We start from the raw sequence: 21,359 nt of genomic DNA, 5'->3' as shown, positions 1-21,359 counted from the left end.
GTTTGCTGTCGCTGAGAAAAACAGCGTCTCTTTGCCCCACAGCTTTGGTGCTCACACGAGCTCTGAGCAACCTAACCCAACTCCAAAGCTGGCCTTGCTTTAGGCAAGGAGTTGGGCCGTGCAACCTCCAAGAGACCCCTTCTGATCTGAATTATTCTGTGATCTGAACTCGTGGTTAATCATTTCAGCCATTAATGGAACAGAAAACTAATCAACACAAGTTTTCTGCTGGCTGAACTGTCTTGTTCATACAGGCATCCGGGTCAGCATGAGGGCGGACACACGGAGGAATGAGACAGCTTGTTGTTGGGCCAGCTGCCATCGGATCAGTTTGGCTGCAGTGAGAAACAGCACCCTAAAGGTGCAGGATCAAACATTGCTGAACTCAGAGCCAAAGAAAAGATGGGCACTGCTGACTGGACTATTAATCACTGAAGGATTAGTTTAAACAAGAGTCCCGAGCTTCCTGCAGAAACAAAGAGACTTGACAGAGAATTCAAGACTTTAGGCTCTACTTCATAATGCCAAAGTATCCCTTGCCAGTTGACACATGGCACCAGCAGCACCTGCAGCGGCCCACCGCACTTTGACTCAAACTATTATTTACAGCAGACTCTGTAAAGTTGCTGTCCACACTTTGAGGGTTAGCCAATACTAGAAAGCAGCATTTGTCACTCATCAGCTTATCTCAGGCTTGTCACAGCTTGAAGAATACAAAATTATGTCCTTGGGATAAGAATAACAAAGCCAACACGTAGGAAAATACGGAAGAGAAGAGTTGAAGATGGAGAACCGTTTCCTACTTTTCTCTCCAATACACCAGCTATTTAACAGTTTGCATTTACTAACAGCTGCTGGACCACAAAACCCGAAATCGCCATTTCACATGCTAAGGGCTACCGTACTCTCAGATGCAGCCGCAGCTCACACCCCTTCTCTCTAGAGATATCAGTAATGACCACTGCAGTGTCCCAAAACACAGGGGTGGTTTCTGAGAGGACTGAAAACGCCATTCATATCCATTTTAAAGCACCTATGAAGAATGCTCTGTAGGCCACCTGCCCAGTGGTTCTTTGGTGCTCCAGCTGCCCCTTGTCCCATCTTCAGCACTGCACGGTCAGAAGCATGACCCAAGGAGGTGGGTTAGAGACACATTTAAGATAAGCAAATTTGCCAGAGAACAGAAATCCTGTTGAGATCTGGCTGAATCCCTCCCTGGATGCAGCAGTTCAAACCTGGACTTCCTGAAGGCTGGAGCTGGACAGGAACCAGGGCTCGGTGCCTGTCTGAGAGTAAGATGTGAAAGCTTCAAACCTCTGTGATTCTTCCCAAAGCAGAGACCGTCATCACTGACCACCATGAGCATGACTGGGACCTAAATACGGGCTCTGGGAAGGCTCAATATTTGGTACATCCTGAGCTCTCAGCAGGCTAGGCAGACATAACACAGGAGAAAAGGTCAGAGTGGGGGTGGGAGACATGGGCTCCTTGCAAGGACAGGGATTAAGAACAATCCTCCAAATCCTGGAATTTAAAAGTCAGAATGCAATTATTGTGATAATTCATTATGCCCTGCAGGGATTCCTGCTCTCCAGCCTAAAACGTCTGCTTGAGCTAAGGCTGAGAGATCAGAGGATATATCTAATACAATAATACAGCAAGAGGATCCAAGTACTGCATGATTCAGCATGTTCAAGATGTTCTCATGTTCAGCTATCTTAAATCCCAAAGATGCATATTCTTTTTACACAAGATCTGTCTAGTTTCAGCTTTTGACTGCTGAAACTTGCTGTTGCCTTTGCTGGAAGCCATGAGGTGCTTTATTCACCAATCCCCTCCCAGACCTCACTGGCCAGTGGTTACACAGCAACACGCACAGAAATGCAAAACCACGGTCCCTAAAACTGTCTCCGTCCTGCTCATCCTGACGATCGGGTTGCATTTTAGTGTCCGTTTTTGGGCAGGACATCCAGAGGCACATGAGGAAGAGCGGTTACTTAAAACTAAAGCAGTGCCTTACGCATTTGTTGAACCTGAGAAAGGCTCTGAACATTCATCATGAGTGTCCCATTTCTTAAAGGCTTAGAAATCTGCACCGTCTGGAGCAGCAATTTTCTTATTTTAATTGTTTGCATGCGCTTGGATGAGCTCTGTGCACTGCAGATGCCACTGTACGTCCCACTGGCACAAGCTGTGGCATTTTAATGGTTGTTTTATTTACAAAAATAAAACAACTAAAAAAAAAATTCTCAAGAGTCACAGTGATACCGGCAACTGCTGTTTGCTTTTTGCACAAGTCTTACATTTACAGCTCTCAAGGCAGCATTCCTGCCTTAAACCATATTGGTAATTACACTCAGCACTTTCTGAAAGCAGTGCAGCCAGGGATCTTAAAAACCTTCCCAGGCGTTCACTGTACCTTGCAACACATCTCAGAGACGCTGGGCAGCACACTGACAGCCGGAGGTTTAGTGACTTGCCTGAAGTGCCAGACCAGTAACAGTATTGCAAAACGTCCCAAGTGTCCTACCTCTAATTATAACCACATATGGATACGTGAAAAAGAACAACTGAAGACTGCAGTCGGTGCTACTGGAGCTGAAGACCAGAAAAACCCTATTCTGGACCTGCAGGGTCTGCTTACATGAACTCACCAGAACTCACAACCCAAAGAGACCTCTCCATCACCAAGGCTGCCCTTCTGTGCACCACTGTCCACCCCGTTCACCCAGTCATTTGCTAAACCCAAGTAGCTAATTTTACCTAAGCACAAAGTGTATCTGGCTAAAACATTTTCCAAAACAAAACTGAGGCTTCACCCAATAACATGGCTCTCAAGAGGAATCTGACCTACTTGGGCAGTGTCAATACAGCTTCTACAACAGAAACACGGCCTTGTGAACCTGGAAGGGTCTGGACTGGTCAGCGACTACATGGACGGATGTGACACAGCCTACCTGCCTTTCCACAGTCTCTGAGATCCTCACCAAAGGCTTTTATAAAAACTAAAGAGCCACGGGATAAGAGGAAGGTTTCTATAGGGATAAATCAAGGGTTAGAAGAGGTAGGGGCAAACAGTCATTCTTGCGGAGGAGAGAGATCTACGTGGAGGACACAGGGATCCACACCGGGATCTGCACTGCTCAACGTATTCATGAGTGACCTGGTGAGGGGATAAGCACAGTGAGAAAGTTTTCTAATGATTCACACTTCCCAGGGCAGACAGGATGGTGGCAGCCCGTGAGCAGCTCCAGAGAGAAGCTAGGAGACTGAGTTTCAGGGCAAGAAAACAGCAGGTGACCATCACACCGATAAATATAAAGCAATGAGTGTGGGGAGAACCCCTCCTACCTTCCGATGCAAAATGATGAGCTCTGAGCCGCCTGGTGCTCCTTTAGGAGGGAGAACTTGGGCTCTAATGTTCACTGCACAAGAACATCAGCTCAAAGCACGGCAGTGGCCAGAAAGAGCCAGGGAAAAAGATTCCACTTCGGAAAAATGAGAGATCAGGACGTTGGACGTCATGGTAGAAACCAACTGAATAGAAATCCTCATTACACTGGTTAAAAATCACGCAAAAAGACCCCAAACCTGCAGCTGATCCCTGGATTCTCTTTTCCACAGAGTTCCAGCCTTCCCGGGGATATCTTCAGCCAGGGCTAAGCTCTGCCTTGCCCCGCTGCATGCCGAGAGCCACCCCGAGTCTGCCCTTCACTGATCCTATTAAGAAAATTCTTTGATCAGATTGAGCATTTTTAGGAGTTCCTTCACACTGCTTTGGCTCTTCTGCTTAGCATACAATGTAAAATATCTTTTAATGTTTTTAACTGGTTTCCAGCATAATTTCAGAGACAGCAACTCTTATTATTACTTAGCAGTTATTGATGCTTTTTAGAGTATAAACATGTGTGCAGATATTCCTCAATGCAGGGGGAAAGTGCTTTGAGACCCGCACAACAAGTGTTACGGATGTGCAACACAATAGACTTATTCATCAAAATGCCCTGGGGGTCAGCACAGTCCCCATTCTGCTGATGGCAAAATAAACAGAGATAAGTGACTGGCTTATGATCAGAGACAAAGACAGTGACAGCGCTGTGAAGAGCAAGGATGCCCAAATCGTTGTCCTCAGCAAAAGTCATTTTCAGTTTAGTGCTGAGCACACAGATTTACTTAGTCCCAAAACCCAGCTCTTAATTTCTCCCCCATACAGGAAAGAAATTAACTGCTTTGTATCCACCGGGTAGCATTATAAAATGAATGGGTAAACTGAGTTATGCACCTTTTTTATAAAATACTGCAAAGGCTAGCATTTGGATAAGGGAAAACGGCATCATGCCTGGCACCACTGGAGCAGCCAAGTAAGCTTCTCCCCAAATAGCAGCTCATAAGCCCTTCATCTCTCAGCACGTTTGCTGTGGAATGTCTGCACAACCAGCCATAAACGTCTCATGCTGCCAATTATACGGCTGGACCTTGGAGGAGCAGCACATTCCTGCTTCTTCAGCCCCTCCTTTCCCCGCCACCCCCTCTTCCAGCTCCCAGAAGGCAAAGCAAAGGAGCAGAAAGACCATGCTGGGAATGGACCCGGCACAGGCATTTACACCACAGAGAAAAATGGCAGTTTTGGACAGCGGGGCAGGTTCGAGCGATTTAGCGTGCAGATCTGGATTGCACAGGAAGCCCTCAACAAAATTACAGCCCATACTGCAACAGCGCTGTTATTTATTCTATGCAGAGTATCCTCATCACCCTTAGAGAAATACTTGCTTGTATGAGCCAGTGTCCAGCAATCTTTGCAGCCCATTTTTACAAAGCTGGCGGCCTTGGCTTGCATTCTTTGTGCCAGCATCATTTTTTATTTCTTCAGCGCTCAGACAAGTTAACTCTGGGTCCAGTTCTGTGAGGCCAGTTAGATGCTCCTTTGCAGGTGCAGCCAAGAGCACGGGGGCTACCAGCTCCCCCAGCCTGCCTGGAGCACAGCTCCTCCTCCTAGCCCAGCTACCAGGTCGGACAACAAGGAGCTGCAATGAGCCTACTGGGGCATATGGTTCAAACGCAGAGGACAAGCAAATGCCAAATTTGTCTATAATCACCTTCTTCACATCCCAAATCAGCAGTTTTCCTCCTGCCCCCACCCCACTACCTCTTATTCCAAATAAACTGGCTGCAACACAACCTGGGTTCTTGCTTGCTGTGATCCCCCTATTAGTTTCACCTTCTCCAGTCCACTGCAAAAATAAAGCTGTTGTAATGGTGTGTTGTTTTAATCAGCTGTGAAACAGCTATGGAATTAAAACAGAGAAATTCTGAACTACAAAAAGGAGATGAGAACTGAGCTGAGCAGCTCCAGCGCGAGAAATGCATCAGCAGAGTTGAAACTCAAGCTCCTGACTGAGGGGATGCACTAGCAGGTGAAAGAAGACATACAGGGGCAATCAGGGAGCTCCAAGAGAAATGGCAATGCCAATATTTATTGGCAAAGTCAGAACAAAATCAAGTAAAAATCTGAACTTCAATACTCAAGCTTAATTTGATTACCCCAAAGCCAGGCTGAGATTGTCTCCTGCATGACAGTGCCCATGGACACATGGTGAGTACTCCAGCAGCAACTGTGACACTCTGGAGCTGTTCAGTAGATGGTACATGAGCAGAACTGGCACCTTTGGTCCTGACACAGACACCGACAACTTAAATAAACTCATTTCCACACGTCAGGAAAAACATTGTACGGCAGCTCTTCCAGGCTTAGTGCTTCAGCAGAGGCCATCAGCAGAGCATGTACCCATAGAGGGCTGCCAAAAGCACCAGGGATGACTGACACGTCTGGTCCACACAACAGTCCTCAAGAAAATCCCAGAGCCATGGTCTTAGGAAGCAACCAACCTGCAGACTGGGTAAGACTTCAGCTTGTGCAAGCATGCCCAAACCACCCTGAACTACACCTGCAGCAGGACAGAGGTCTCTAGTTTCTTCACAGATTTACAGCCCGCAGGAAGTTTGCAACGGCATGGCTATACTGCTATTTATATCCAGCTAGCTCAAGGACATACATTCAGTGAAAATATGTGGCATAAGAGGCCACCACAGCTAATCTACTGACTGATCACGTCTGGTGCCCCTGGGAGTTAATTATCAGTGGGTTTCCAAAGACCCATGTTGAGAATCAAAACGTTTCTGTACTCTTACTGTATTCAGGCTATTTAGGACTGTTCCTGGGGTTTCTGCTTGTTCTGATCCTCTCTGAAGCTCTCTTTTTAGCTTTGACTTCCTGGTTAAATATTAGCAGAACACCTTCAACATATCAGTGCACAAAGAACAAGGAGACTGCTAGGTGGGTGTGGTTTATTCCACCTTTTGTTCTTTTTTAAAGCTGTTCAGAAGTTATAAAAATACCAAAGATCAAGAGGAGAACTGTGACAAGCCGCAAAAGGTCCAATCTTTATAACAAGTGGGGCTGTATATTCAGTATGAAGTTCCTAGATCCCATAAAAACGCATGCCGTGGCAACATATACCTGTTCACCAAAGTGAGGGTCAGAGCTGGGCTCAACAGCTCTCCAAAAAATGGGGAGGAAACAAAAAAATGAAGAAACTACCCAGTAGGTCATGAGATGATAACGTAATGTTCTTGCTCCCATGACGTCACTGTGAAAAAATCCCACCAAAATGGGGGGATTTTCTCCCATATGTGCATACACTGCTCCGATCACAACCATCCCATTAACCATGCACAGCCTTTACAGACCTTTGTGAGAAGAGCCTGGTCATTCTGGTTCCTCCAGCACTTGCCTGCATCAGAAGTGGCATCCCTACAATGGACCAAGCTCCTGTCACCAACAGCTGGCATACGTGTGCTGGTGACAGGCAGAAACTAGGCGTGGAGCCCTAAATCCTTGATGCGAAGCTTCTTAATACTAAGTGTTTAAAACACTTCATCTAGATGGGAAACTGTGCTCTCCCTGTGACTCTCCTAAAGATAGACAAACTGTTACACTGGGCATACTTTATTTAACTCTGCTTCCAAACCTGGCAGCAGAGGATGGTTAGGCAGAGACACCAGCCCTGCTTGTAACGAGCAGCTCAGGACATCCTGAGCCAGACACTTTTAGACCCACAGAAATAAAAGCCCTGGACGGCTGCTCTCCCTTGAGTTTGTCCAATTCAATCCTGAAAGCACTCAGACCTTCAGCCTACACAAGCTTCATGCACAGCCTTGCACCACATCCCATCAGCAGAAGCGTTGTTACTGGTCAGAGATCTTGCAGAAATGGAGCCGCGACCCCAGCGTTATTCACCCAAAGAGAGGAAGGTTTCAACAGCGATGCTCCTGTAGAAATGTCCTGCAAAGACTCAGTAACGTCCTGAGATTGTGAAACCCTGGTTTGGGCCAGGAAGCAGGATGGAAAAGGGAAGGAAACATCCTGAATACAACCCAGGCTCTTTGGGTTATGAAATATTTGAGAATAAAACACATGAGGAAAAGTCAAGCTGGGAGGAATCTGAGACACCGGTATTAAGGACAGGCTGGGGGACTGGAAAGTGGAAACTTTGCCTTTCCCAGGTCAGCTCCTCTTCTCAGAGGCTCTTGCCAGCCCCAAGACATCACACAGTAACATCAGGTCTCTGACACGCCATATTCACCGTTCCTGCTGAGCCACAGATTTGCCATCTGCTGAACCACGGGCACCGTCAGCATCCAAAGAGGGTCGGGGGAGCAGCAGACCCTCCTGCAGTGCTGCTCTTGTCCAAGCCCCCAGACCTCCAAAGCTAACGTGTATTCCCAGACACACACCCGAGCCGAGCCACAATTACTGCTAAGCGCCTTGGCTCTGTGATCCGAACAGCTCAAGAGTTTTTCTTGGGATCTTCCGACAGCGGTCTCAAATGCAGCAACACCAAGGTACCACGGCTGCACATGCATTAGACTCGTGGATAAAAGAGAAAATGCTGAACTTCTTCGTGTAACCTTCTCCCACCGTCGGTACATAAGCTCTACCTGTGTGGTCCCAAATCCAGCCACCCCGACACAAACAAACGTCACCCAGCTTGATGTATGAGCTCCAAATCCCAGCTCACTCCTGAAGTGACAGTAATTAATATTTTTCCATCTCCTCCATAGGAGCTCACCTGAGTGTTATCCTGCCAGCTACTCCTGATGAAGCACCTCCACCCACTGCTATGTTCTTGCCCCATAGGAGGAAGAGAAACCAAGTAACATCAAAAATAAAGTCATAAAATACACATTACCTTTGCCCATGGGCAGAAAATCTAGCATCTGATCATCATCTTCATTTGAAGACACCAAGCAGTTAACCAATAAATCACATGGCAGCAATGGTGGCGTGAGATGAAGAACTTAATGAACTTTCTATCCAGGGTGAGCATTTTGTGCCTCTGTTACGTCCTGGAGTTACCGCTCCCGGCGCAGCACCCATGCAAGGGCAGGCCAGGCCCTGCCGGCATGCTCCGGTCTCTTCGGCAATCCGGGCGGGCTGTGTAACGCATGCAACAGATGGCGAGTCCAGGAGTGGATGTGAGCTCCACTTCAACATATCCCCATGGTAACTATCTAAAACTATTAACTTTTGCTTGCTTTGCAAGCAGAGGGAAACGCTCTCAAGGCAGCCAAGCCCAGGGAGAGGGAGCAGTGTGCTGACAGCTCGCAGCAGACCCGGGTGACGGCAGTCAAGGCAAATGCCTGCTGTGTAACCGTGCCGAGCACCAGGGTCTCCAGTACGCTCGCTGCAGCTCCCCGTCGGCCTTGGCACAGTGGCCAGGAGAACGTGCTCCGCATTAGCTCTTCTGACCCGGCTGGGTGCGGGGCCTCTCCGCCAGCTGGGCTGGTGCCAAGGCAGCAACTCCACTCCTCCAAATTCCAGCGCTGGAGCTGCTTCCAGCTCTGCCCGCCCAGCCTTAACGCTTTCACTGCTGCCCCTCTCCCACACCCAGCACGGCGTCACCCCTCTCGCTGTTACAGAGGATCCAGAAGGGTGGCAAAGGTGTAACGAACCCGCCAGGGAACTCCAGAGGAACCCAGCATCAGCTGGAGGCATAGCCCAAACAGAGGAATGGCACAAGGACCTTCTGAGTTACAGACTTTGACAGCAATACTTGTGACTGTGGGCAGGTTGCTGCAGGCTGCGTGTGTCCCTGCATCCTTGTTTTTAATGTTAGAGTATTTCCCTGCCCTCCAGCAGTGATGTACTAAACACAGGCGAGCAGACTTAAGGGACGCTATTATAGTGGAGGAAGTGTGTGTATGCATGTGTGTATGGGGAAGGTCCTAGTGCAGGCATGGATTAAATCTGGATTTCTCAGGACCTGGAAAATGAGCTGCAGGGAAGACTGCCCCTGCCACAGCATCTTCCATCAGCAGTACTGTTGGGATCATGCACAGAGCCACCAGTGCTCAGCTGTAAGCAGGGCTCCTGGGGGGTCCTGTAAACGTCTCACATTTTTTGAGGCCAATCACAGCTGAAGTTCCTGATACTGTAGCATAAACCCCAGAAAAATGCATGCATTTCTTTGAAATTTAAATCTAGTGTGTAAATAAAAGAGTTCTACATGCTTTCTTGTGCAAAGCCCGAGACCTTGCAGAAAACGTCAAAGACTCCTGTGCCCACAATCAGCATGTATAGGCAGAAAGCCCTGATCCCGTCTGCTCAGTCCCTTTTTCCCAGCCTATGTCCCTTTACCTGGCATAGATAGACTCCTCGGTGCATCGCCTCCTCGGCTGAAGAGCTCAGAGCTGGAAGCCACCTCGCAGAGGTACCTGACAAGACCCCAGTTTGGTTTCTCTTCCCCCAGGGGCTCACAGCTCTCCATCCCACAAACCACTTCAGAAAGGAAAATAACTTCTCACGGATCCTCTTCCAACGTGTGTTTTCCTGACTACAAAGGACTTAACTTCCCTCTAGTCTGTGATCGGCTGTGAAAACCCAATTTTCCCATGGCTAACAGAAGCAGACGCATCTCCTCTCTGCAAGGCCTCTGTTGATGGGGATTTTCCCTCAACCCACCTCCCAGCTGAGGGCAGGTGGCCCCGGCAACTACAATCATTAACCAGCCTATTATCTCCTTCTTCTTTCTTCTCGGTGATTTTTATCAGTGTCTCATATTACCCCCTTCAATCTGTTTTGCCCTGAACCTTAGCAGCAGCACCTCCATTTCTGTGTGTGTCTCTCTTGCTCCCTTTCTCCCCAGACATGATTTAAAGCAACTAAGCAACAATCCTCATTCTTTAGGTCGATCCTAAGTATCGATTTTCTGTACTGCTTATAACAGAGAGGGACTCTCCAAAGCAGCTTTCCAAATCCGTGCTCCACTTATGTCAGTGACCTGAGAACAGGGTTGTTTCTGTCCTGTTTAAGAGCCATGAAAGCTTGAGTTCCTCACAGACTCCCCAAGGAGCAGGAAGTTTGGAAAAAGTAAAATGCCTGCAAAAAGTTTATCAAAACTACTGTACTGGTTTTGGCTGGGCTAGAGTTAACTTTCTTTAATAACAGCTCGTATGTTGCTGTGTTTCGGATTTGTGACCAAAACAGCGTTGATAACACAGGGATGTTTCAGTTACTGCTGAGCAGTGCTTACACAGTCAAAGCCTTTTCTGCCTCTCACCCCACCCCACCAGCGAGCAGGCTGGGGGGGCACAAGAAGCTGGGAGGGGGCACAGCCGGGACAGCTGACCCCAACTGACCCAAGGGATATTCCACACCATATGACGTCACGCTCAGCATATAACGCTGGGGGAAGAAGGAGGAAGGGGGGGACGTTCGGAGTGATGGCGTTTGTCTTCCCAAGTCACCGTTACACGTGATGGAGCCCTGCTGTCCTGGGGATGGCTGAACACCTGCCTGCCGATGGGAAGCAGTGAATGAATTCCTTGTTCTGCTTTGCTTGTGTGTGCGGCTTTTGCTTTACCTATTAAACTGCCTTTATCTCAACCCACCAGTTTTCACACTTTCACTCTTCCGACTCTCTGTCCCATCCTGCTGGTAAGGTGAGCGAGCAGCTGGGGGGGCTCAGCTGCCCACCGGGGCTAACCCACAACAGCTGACCTACGTATTTTAGTCCTTCAATCTCTGCTTTCCTCCCAATTTACATTTCTACCTAACATTGCTACAGTGCACAGACTCGTACACTGCTTACGTGCGTCACAACTTAATCTAAACCTTGAAGCTCTCAGTTTGAGAAATATCAGCTACCTCCTGCACTGTATCTACTACAATGTCAGTTGAGTCACTTCATGACTCAAACGGAAAAGCACACAGGCCTGGCAGATGTGGATAATTCCTTCCCTACCCAACACACCTCCAGGGTCTTCTGTTGAAAAAATCCACGTCATTAGTAATGTGCATGCAGTGTATTTTGGCCTCGCTTTCATGTGCTGCAATATCTAAAGACGGGGAAACACCACTGTCCTCTGTTTTGCCCTTATTCTGAAACTCTGATCCCACCATGGAACACGAAAGTCCAAAACCTTTGCAGTAAGTTTGGGTTCGATGCCCCACGCAACCTTAATTCAGCTGTTTTATGTATATGCGCTGTGATAAATTAATATTTCTCAATCAATATTTCTGTAAGATGACTGCTTGACTCAGTTAGAATGGACGTGCAAACAGCTCTTCCAGAAACAGTCAAAAAAAGTTAATTTCTAAAACTCTGAAATCAACCCACAAGTCATGAGCACCTCCTGTGCAAGGTAGCTGCAGAAACTACCATCAACACAGTCTGCCCTTCAAGCAGAGCTCAAAGCTGCCATCCAGCACTCAGTTTAACTAAGAGGAAGTCCACTTCACCTTATATTCCTAAAAGCCCGGGATATGTGTTAAGGGTGAAAAAGCACATGTGTAAGAGGCACAAAAAGACACACAAGATGCTGTACGCTACATGTGAAAAGTGGAGTGGGGATTCCTGCCCAAGAGACAACCCCAGCAGTGCCCTGCTGGCATGGGTGGGAAGCCAGAGGAAGCTTGCTGCCCCCCACAGAAACCCCCCTCCCTTTGGGATGGTCATGGGGACCTGCCTTCCCCAACTGCTGCCAAGCTGGCATGGAGAAGCTGAGGATGCACAGGACGAGCTCTGCCGCACTTTGCCTTGCTCTGTAAGCCCAGCAGAGCCAACCTCCAACCCCAGCTCACCGGCTGACGCGGAGCAGAGAGGATCAGGACTGACCGCGTGCATAGGCACTCCCGGAGCTACGTTTCCCCTGCGGCGCGTGTTTATTTGAACCCCCCAGCTCCAAGCTGTGCTGCATCGAGAGAGGAGCTCCAGGAGACGCCCGGGAGCCCGTAGCCATCTGGCCGCCAGCCGTGGCGGAGCTCTCCCAGCAGGCCACCGCACAGACAGCACATCCTGACAGGGATGTAATTACCAACCTGGCGCGCAGAGAGCTGTTCCTCCTCGCCGTTTGACCTCCCTTTCCTCCCTTCACACACACGTGCCCTCCTGAAAGCTCCCCTCAGCGTGGCTGGCTGGGCCCCAGCTCCACCAGCACCCTGCCCAGCCGCCCCAGCTAAGCAAACACTGGTGGGAGTGGGAGGCCCCAGAGCCAGAGAGGGGATGTGCCTGGGAGAAGCCCCACACTCCTCCACCTCTGCATTAAATTAAGTTACCAGCATTAAATAAACATGCCTGGCCTCTTTGAACTTCTGCTTCCCTTGAACATGAGCTCATTTCACGAGGCCTCTTTTTGCTCAGCCCCAGGAAGCCATCAGTCTCGATGGAGTTAACTCTTCGCAGGACTTCTCAGCTCCCCCAAGCATCTCACCCTGCCAGTACCCATCGGCTCAGGGCAAGACGGTCAGTCTGGTATGTGAGCAGAGCCCAGTATAACCACAGTTAGCACTGACCTCCTGCACGTCTCCCCAGGTCTCCCTGATTTAAGGGGAATTCCCAGCAGGAAAGGGAACCTCCCTGACTCCACCACGTGGTCCTGCAGGCTCCAGGCTGGCACACAGGGAAGCTTTATTGGAGATGAAGGAAAGGGGGATCCCTCTGCAGTGAAGCCCCCTCCAACCCTGCCAAGAGCAGCACTCTCAGGTCCTGGGAGGACTGTGCTCAACCTTCCTCCAAAGCAGGGCTGAGGAGTGAAGGAACAAGGGAGGTATTTAATTACAGACAAGGAAAGTTCCCAGCACTCCCTTCTTTTGATTTAATCCCACAAAGTGGAAATTGGGAAGTCTGGGGCAGGAAAGGGAGGGGGTAGCCACAGAGAGGAAAGTAAAATACCACAGAGACAAGGCTGATCCCAACTCCACGGCATTTTTGCATGGCTCATGCAACCTCTGCCAATCCCTGCTCTTGCCCCAGTACTTGAAAAACAAGGCAAAGAGAGCAGAAGTCTGCCTGAGAGCAAGGGCTGCCTCTGCCTGGGAGTGGGGAGATATGACTTTTGGGGTTCACTATTTTTGTATGTGAGCGGGAACTGCAGAGTTGCTGCTGACGGAGCCGATGTGAGAGGTAGAGCCCGTCACTGCTGCCTGCCAAGGGGGGAAGCAAATGCTTCTCAAGATGGCTCCAAGTTACCACGGTGTCAGCCCCATGACGGGGCATTATTTCTGGATGCTCTGCTCGCTCACAGCTTCAGCCCCTGGCACCGGGAGGCTGGAGGGGAACAGAGCTGCCTGCACCGGGCGCCATGGGTCAGATGGAGGTTCCCACTTCTCCTGGGAAGGCGGCTTCCACCTTGCCCCTGAAACCTTCCACCCCCAGTTTACTGCCAGAAAAGCTCCCACCCAACACAAACATGTCTTTAGCCATTCGTGCAGTACCTGAGAAGCACCCTGGAGATGCTGGGCAAGAGCCCCTGACTCCAGGGCACTGCTGGAGAGGTCAGCCACCGGCCAGGAGGTCCCCAGCAGCTCTGTGGAGCCTGCAGGGCAGCAGCGGGCAGGACGCAAACAAACAGCAGGAAGCGAGGGGGAGGCTGGGAACATCAAGGCTGAATGCAGAAATCCAAGATAAACAGCGAGAGTGCCTTTCAGTTCCCAACCATAACAGAAATCATCTCCATCCGAGGGGAGCCCACAGCCTGGCTTGCACACAGGCCAAGCGAGACGACCTCAGGCAACCCACCCCGACACCAGCCTTGCAGCATGCGGGACAGAAATGGCTCACATCAAGGGATGGCAAGAGAGCACCAGCCTGACGGGTTAGCACAAGCTGACCCTGGATTTTCAAGAGGAACAGTCTCATCAGAGAAATGCCTCTCCTAAGTAATCCTTCAGCTCCAGTAGAGAGGTTGCTCTCCTGCTTCTCATTTCATTGACAGGTGTGTGCTGGACTTGCCAGCCAGCAAATGCCAGAGGGACGTGTGTGAGGACAGCTCCCCTGGTCCTAAACACAACGGCAATGCTAGCAAGCTAGAGACACATCTGAAAATCTCAACAGCCAATGCTCGGACCTTTGCAAGGCAGCAAGTTCCCCAATACCATTCCTAACCAACAATCATGGCCCAAGGAACAAGGCAGGTACGACCTCATTCAGACCTGCTTTTTCCATGTTCACAGCAGAGATCACAGCATAAGGCAGAGCAAGATAACTGTCAGAAGTACAAACAGGCGCAGTCCTGCAACTTAATAGTTCTCATTGTTCCCTTATATCCACAAATAGCCCAGTCCCCCTGTGAAAAAGTCCCTAGGAATGTGTGTTCCAGAGACACAGGAAAGACTCCAAGGAAATTCCTGAAGAGGAGCAGATCTCAGCAATGTTGTCCAGCACCACCATCTCTCCAGAGAGCCATCGTCCTGCCCATCTTTACAGATGGCTGTTCCTTAGCACCTTGACGCCAGGCTGTTACACTGCTAATAGGTATGATCATCTGTACCTTTACCACACATGAAGCTGCAGTAAGAAAGCCAGACAGGGCACCCAGATGTCCTTGCTGCTAGCCTCTGCCTGTTTTGCTGCTCTTTGAGAGCTGAGTGGAGGAGGAAGACAGCTAAGCAACAACGTGAGCCTTACCTTTTGTTCCAGGGGGCTGCAGATTATCTCCAGTCAGCGAGCACCAGCCTACGGGAAAGATGTCCCGGGAATCATATCGGCACCAGTAATCGAAGGCACCTCTCCAGCCATCAAATGTTATGAGGACCTCAGAACCTCTCACCTCCCCAATGGTGGCCGGGCAGATGAAGTGAGGGTTCTTCCTGTCCACTGCCTCCAGCTTCATACCTGTCTTGAAGAAGTTTTGGGATGGAGATGGTGGTTCCTACAAGGAGAAGTTGAAAATGTACTCAAAGAGGATATGCCAGTGCCTCCCCAGACCAGGGCTGTCCCCTCCATCAGCAAACTCACCTCCACAAGCAAATGAAGAAGGGAGCTAGTGGGCTGGATTTGAACCCCAATTAGGTGTGCACACGCTGGCCTAAGCTATGCAACCATGTGCCCTTTAAGTCAAGAGGCAACGAAGTCCACTACTGACTGCTCTGCATCACCTGGCTACTGGACCAAATCCAGACAGTGATACGTTAACACTGCACCCTGTCACAAGTCTGTCATGCAACACAGGCAGAAAATAAAGCTCCAAAGAAAAGAGCCTCCATAGGATACTCTCACCTTGTTATCTCAGAGCAGGAAAACCTGAGAAATGACAGTCTCTCTCCATCATTCTTCCCCCCTCTTCAGCTTTGCTAGACATGTAAGAGATCCACCATCCATCCTTATCTGGGGCTTACTTGTCCTAGTCTTTTATACTTCAGATACACTAAAGCCACACCAACCATCCCATACCACAGCACAACTTCTCTAGACTGGCTTTTGTCTCTCTCTGACTTCACTAAGGGTATGAGAATACAAACTACGAAATCATACTTGCAGTGTTGCCTCACAACAATATTTGCACTCCTTGCAAGCTCTGTTACATTAAAAAGTTTCAGAGAGGTGCTGACTTTCTCATATTTCATTCCTGACTTTGAGTAGCACCTGCAGCCCAAGTGAAAAACAAACACATCTCTCAAGCCCAAGCATTGAAGCCCAAGCCACTTTCTTAGTAGACCTCTGTTTGCATCTCGACACTGCTACGACACAGCAGCAGAGGGTATGGATCTGCCCTGCAGAAGCAGCACCGTGGCAAAGCTGGGCAATGTTCATCTCCTCTGGGATCAGCAGATCTCACATGAGATGCCAGCTGTAATTTTTGTGCTCTGCAGTATAGGGGACATGCCAGAAGGATGTCTTCACAAACAGTACAGTAAAATACCTTGTGAAAAATCCGGACAGGAGCCATCTCTGCTCCATTCAGAGTCTTCAGAAGGAACATGGGCCAAGAGGAGGCATTCAGCCGAAAGCCTGCAGAGAAGGAAGCAGAGATGGAGACTTTAAGGCTGTGGGTGCCACTGGATCCGGCAGCACATGACTGCTCTGATGGGAACTTTGCAGCAGGCACACATTGTGATCCCACACGATCCTCCTCCTCACGCTGGAGAGTCAGGTTTGACCTTTTCCAGATACTCTGAATGCAAAACATTATGTTGTTGAAAAGAAACATCTGGAAATGGATGTTTGACTGCAATATTCACTTATCATAACAAAAGTCTGTACATTGACCATACAGGCAGGGCACTTTGTGCAGCACTAGTGCTGGCAGCTTCAGTGATCCTACTACAGGAGAGACATGAATCAGCAAGTGCGCACTCAGGCTATGAAATTTCTTCCTCAATAGGGAATCTCAGCTTTTGGGTGGCCTCCTCCACCTTTTAGAGTGAGCTGCAGGCAAGCTAACCTGAAGAAATAAAGAGCCTGTGACTTGGCTGGGAAACAGATTTAACCATTACAGGAAAAGATGGCAGTTTTTGGCTTGACATCTTCTGTGAAAAAAAGTAGAGAAATAACAGGAAGGGGCTCATCGGAACAAAAAAGCAAATTCACATGCTCTGAGTCTATGGCACTGAGTACGACTGCACAACCAACAAAAGTCTCCAGATATCACAAAACACCATCTTTGCTAAATGTGCATCTTCCTGTACAGGCAATTTCTGCTGCTCAGCTGAACATGGCATTGCACTTTCTGTGTTTGCGGTGTTTTGAAGGTAACCCTGGGACTGGACCTAGACGGAGAGCATCCCATGATGATTAACATGGCAAAGTTTTGCCAGGGCCGAAATGCCAGAACTCAACCAGCTCAGTACAGGCCACTCTGCCAGCCCTGCAACCTTGTCAAAGCAGCCTGGAAACCAAACAAGCCAGCCACAAACCTCAGGGGATGAGAGCGCTAAGCTCCCAGAGGGGCAAAGATAACCTTTTACCTGAATTATCTATGTAAAGAAGGGGAGCAGCAGCAGATGCGTACAAATGGAAAATGCTACAAGGAGCACAGAAAACATTGCCGTGTTTTCTGGGCCCTTGCACTCTGCAGGCAGAAAAGACAACTGCAGAACTAGCTTTCTGTTACCTGTCTTTATGCTGGGTGCAAGAGAACCACTCTTGTCTGGCCCAAGGTTAAGCAGGCGATACAGATCAGAGCTGGGCACACAGACTTCTTCCAGACTACAAACCCTCTCCTCTGGCACTGTCAGAAACGAGTTTTGCTCTGCAACTCGATTACATTTATTGCCATCTGCTGGCAAAACCCAGACAAGGCACAGGAGGAACCCATCTCTGCCAGCAAGGACAGGTACCCACGCCTCCTGGGCAGGCTGCACCGGAGCTATGAGCTGAACCCTGGGACCAGGGTTTCAAAGAGATATCTGCAAAAGGACAGCAGCATGCATGAAAGTAACATAAAAAATGGCAGCTTTAATGTTAATAGCTGCAGCAGGTTTTGTCTGTAGCAATTATGAAGGGAAAGGGTATAATTAGACTTGCATACACACAGCTTCGTGTGGTGTGATGTGCCAAAACATGCACCTGCTGATGTTTCTTCCTTCTTCCTTCTTCAGAAAGATCAGTCCCAAGTGTCCCATTGCAATTTAGACTGTACTTCCACCAAAGCTCACAAATGGCGCTCCAGGAAAAAACATGAATAAAAATATTCCTAACTCAAGGTACCCTATTGAAGGTTTCTTGCATCACTATAGATCAGCTTGATATTATTTGGAGATGTGCTAATTGAGAGATTTATGAAGACACTTCAAAAATAATGGTCAGCAGAATGCAAAAGCAGGTTAATCTTGCTGCTTAATCAGGAAAGAACCAGCAAATCAGCTCATCATTTGGCCAGTGTCAAAAAAAAGATGTGTTTAACTGAAGACAAGACTGGAAGAAGTGTTCGACTGCCCAGGTTATAAAGCTCTAGCCAAGCAAAATTAAATAAATAAACAGATGAAATATCGCAAGCGTCCCTTCACACGAGACAGGACTTAAATCACTGGGAACCTTTTCAGACATTATGTTTCCCCATCAGATGGCCTCCAGCTAATCTGCTATTGCCCCAAAGACACTTGGGCACAAATACACTTAGACAGCACGAATGAAAATTTAAATGCTTTTGAAATCACAGTGTCAGGATTAGCAGTGATACAGCAGATGCCTCAGCCCTAATTACTCTGTTGGTTATTCTCTACATCAAGATTTACAGATCCCCAGCAAAGCACCTCCACCCAGTACCAGTACTGTGCTCAGCTTGAAGGGGGAGCGCAGGGGAAAGCACTGATGGATGGCAGCCATTTCATGTCAAGCACACCTTTGAGATGACAGTGCTTGCAAGCAGGATCAGAAGCCTTAAGCAATGGGCAATGGCCAGAGATCGAGCCATTGCTACAGCTATATGCCAGCACTGCCTGTGTGACTGTGTGGTGTCTCCCAGATAAAAAGAACCTGGACTCGTTCTGTCCTTGTACCGGCAATCACCCAGGAAAGGCCATCACAGTTGCTCTGCCTTCAATGCTACCGCCCACAATCCTGGGTCACCAGGACTTGGGGTGCCCCTCGTTTGCTTGTGTGTCCTTTGGGAAACGGAGTGGCTCTGGCATTCTTTCACACAAATGGGTGGAAAACGTGTTTTTCCTTTGAGGTACGCAGGCAGCATTTCAGAATGCATGAGAGCATAGTCCGCACATGCTAATCCTGAGCTTGGGCTGCAGAGTGCAAGCAGCTCACCTGGGTGCAAAGAGCTCTTTCATCTACACTCTAAAGCATCTCCCTATCCATGCCACAATGTCCACGTGGAAATACAGACCTGGTGTGGGATACATCTGTTTAACAGCCCAAGCTAAGAGGGCTGGTCTACACCACAGTGGTAGGCAGGGGCAGTCCATGGGCCTCTGTCCCAAGCACAGAAGTATGAAAAACTCTACGGTTTTCCCCACAGATAATGTAGGTGCTTGCTGGACGGTTGAACTTCAGCTCACCCAGTGGAGGCTGCAGCATCCCTCCATTCTTCTCACAGTTTCCTATGGGCTGGATTTCAGCAGAGTCCACCAGCCGCCAGAAGTCATTCTTGTTATCGCTGCCATCGAGGCGCAGGCGGAGGCGTGCACCTGTCAGACCCACCACCGTGGCAATGCAAGTGGAGGTGGTGTTCCTGGGGTCCTGGGCTTCTAGTTTCATACTGATCTTGAATTCATTTGCAGGTGGAGTGTATGACTGCAAAGAAAAGAACAGGGACCCAGTCAGAGACAGGATTTCCAATATATGCACCACCTCAGTCATAAAGCTTAAGCCCTAACAGCATCAAAACTGATTCTGCCAAAGACTGACAGCATCCTCCAAGCACAGCGTGGGAGCAGACACCACAGAGCAGCAAAGAAAGTTCGGCCAGCCCTGGCAGATCTGTGACCTAAACCACCGTCTTTCGGCACTGCATCATCCAGACAACTAGACCTACCCTTTCCTCTTAGCCCTCTTCTTAGGAGAATCACCTACCCAAGACCCAAACAGATACTCCTCTGCGCTGCTGCCCCTCTGTCTGGATCCAGGGGTACCAGGCCAGTTTGCTCCTGTATCCCCTGTACTCAACATTATCACCTCCGTGCTCAAGTACCCAATGCCTGGGGGAGTGCTATTCAATTCACAAAGACCTGGTGAATTCTGAAGAAAATCTCCTTGCTGCACGGGATCCACCAAAACCTGGATCACAGCCAACTCAGAACATTTTCTCCAAGACCCTGTGCTCAGCAGAGAGAAAAAGCATTCTCGTGTTCCCATTCATGCACATCTGAGAGTTAAGTCTTCTGCACTACTCTAACATTTGCAGTGCCTGAACATATCTTTTTTATCTTTGCTTCAGCAAACTTACATTTCTATTAAGTCTCCGATATCCTTAAGCATCTTCCTTGCCAAAAAAGGGGCCTATTCAAGGCACAGAACTCCTGGGTCACCAACGGACCACCGCTCTCGGCCTTTCTTGTTTTCATTCACCCTCTTACCTGCTTGAAGCAATGGGCAGGAGCTGGGATGGCACATGTCTCTTTCAGGTATTTCTCCCAGGTGAAGTGACCTGAGAAGAGAAAAGAAAAGGATTCAAATAGGAACTGATGAACAAAAATCTCAGAAAAAGAGATGGCTGGATCCCAACGCTGGCAGTTCTCCACTTCTCACAGAGGAGGTGCTCACAGGCAACATGTTTTCACCAAGATCCTCTGATGTTTGTGATCACAGAAGATTTACAACTACAGCTGACAGGCAGAATAAAGCACAGTGCTGCCTACGGCATCTTACTGCCTCTGCGCTGCTGAGGAGGGTCTGCAAAAGTGAGGATAACAACCTACAACTTAATATAAAATACCCAACACAGATGGGAATCCGTGGAGTCTTCCAGAGAACTGCCCCTTAAAAATCATTCATTAAACACATTGCTCAGTCTGGGGATTAAGAACAGTCACAGAAACTTTGCACTGTGCTGACCTTATGGTTCCCCCGGTCCAGCATGCACACAGCCTGCCCTGCAAGCCAGCGGCTCGGAGCAGGTATCAGCCCATCCCCAGCAATTAGTGGACAGGTCAGCAATTAATTTCCTGAAGCGGACATGAAGTCCATAGCTTGGGCAGGATGGAAGCAGGGATCCTCCAAACAGGGATTTACTGAACAAAGCGGCTCATATCCAACACCAAAGCCCCTTCCACTGAGTGCTGCTGCTGGCAGAAGCGCATTTAATCCTTGCCTGCACCTTTCCCATGTACAGCAGGAAGGGTAAAAGCAATATGCCATCCAGGGAAACCTGTTATTAAATGAGGAATTAAAAGCTCACGTGATCTGAGCAAATCATGACTTTTGCCATTTAAACTGAGCAGCTGGGAAAGGATCCTTCCAGCATGACATTAGCTTGTATTCATCTGAATGGCTCCCAGGAGACCACTGTTTTCAAGTCATTTCAAGAGCATTGGTGGCAGCACAATTAAAGAGTCAGCTACCGCTTCCCCTATTCACGTCAAGTTTTTAATCAGTCTATTTTCAAAACAAAAGCTACATTAAGAGCCATTT

At 48.8% G+C, this 21,359-nt stretch overlaps 1 protein-coding gene across 6 annotated transcripts in view; it reads right to left on the bottom strand.

Moving 5' to 3' along the window:
* The window catches only part of SCMH1 (Scm polycomb group protein homolog 1), a 74,440-nt gene that overhangs the window by 24,599 nt on the left and 28,482 nt on the right, over nt 1-21,359 (bottom strand). For all 6 annotated transcript variants that reach the window (XM_076357193.1, XM_076357196.1, XM_076357195.1 and 3 more), the window contains 4 exons: nt 20,306-20,376; nt 19,289-19,523; nt 16,201-16,289; nt 14,967-15,210 (listed from right to left, as the gene is read on the bottom strand). In XM_076357193.1, coding sequence (XP_076213308.1) covers nt 14,967-15,210; nt 16,201-16,289; nt 19,289-19,523; nt 20,306-20,376 — 639 coding nt within the window. The remainder of the gene's footprint in view (nt 1-14,966; nt 15,211-16,200; nt 16,290-19,288; nt 19,524-20,305; nt 20,377-21,359) is intronic.

This window comes from Aptenodytes patagonicus, chromosome 21, assembly GCF_965638725.1.
Source record: "Aptenodytes patagonicus chromosome 21, bAptPat1.pri.cur, whole genome shotgun sequence".
Classification (NCBI taxonomy): Eukaryota; Metazoa; Chordata; class Aves; order Sphenisciformes; family Spheniscidae; genus Aptenodytes; species Aptenodytes patagonicus.
The sequence above is the reverse complement of the archived record's forward strand: the minus strand, read 5'-3'. Positions and strand labels throughout refer to the sequence as shown.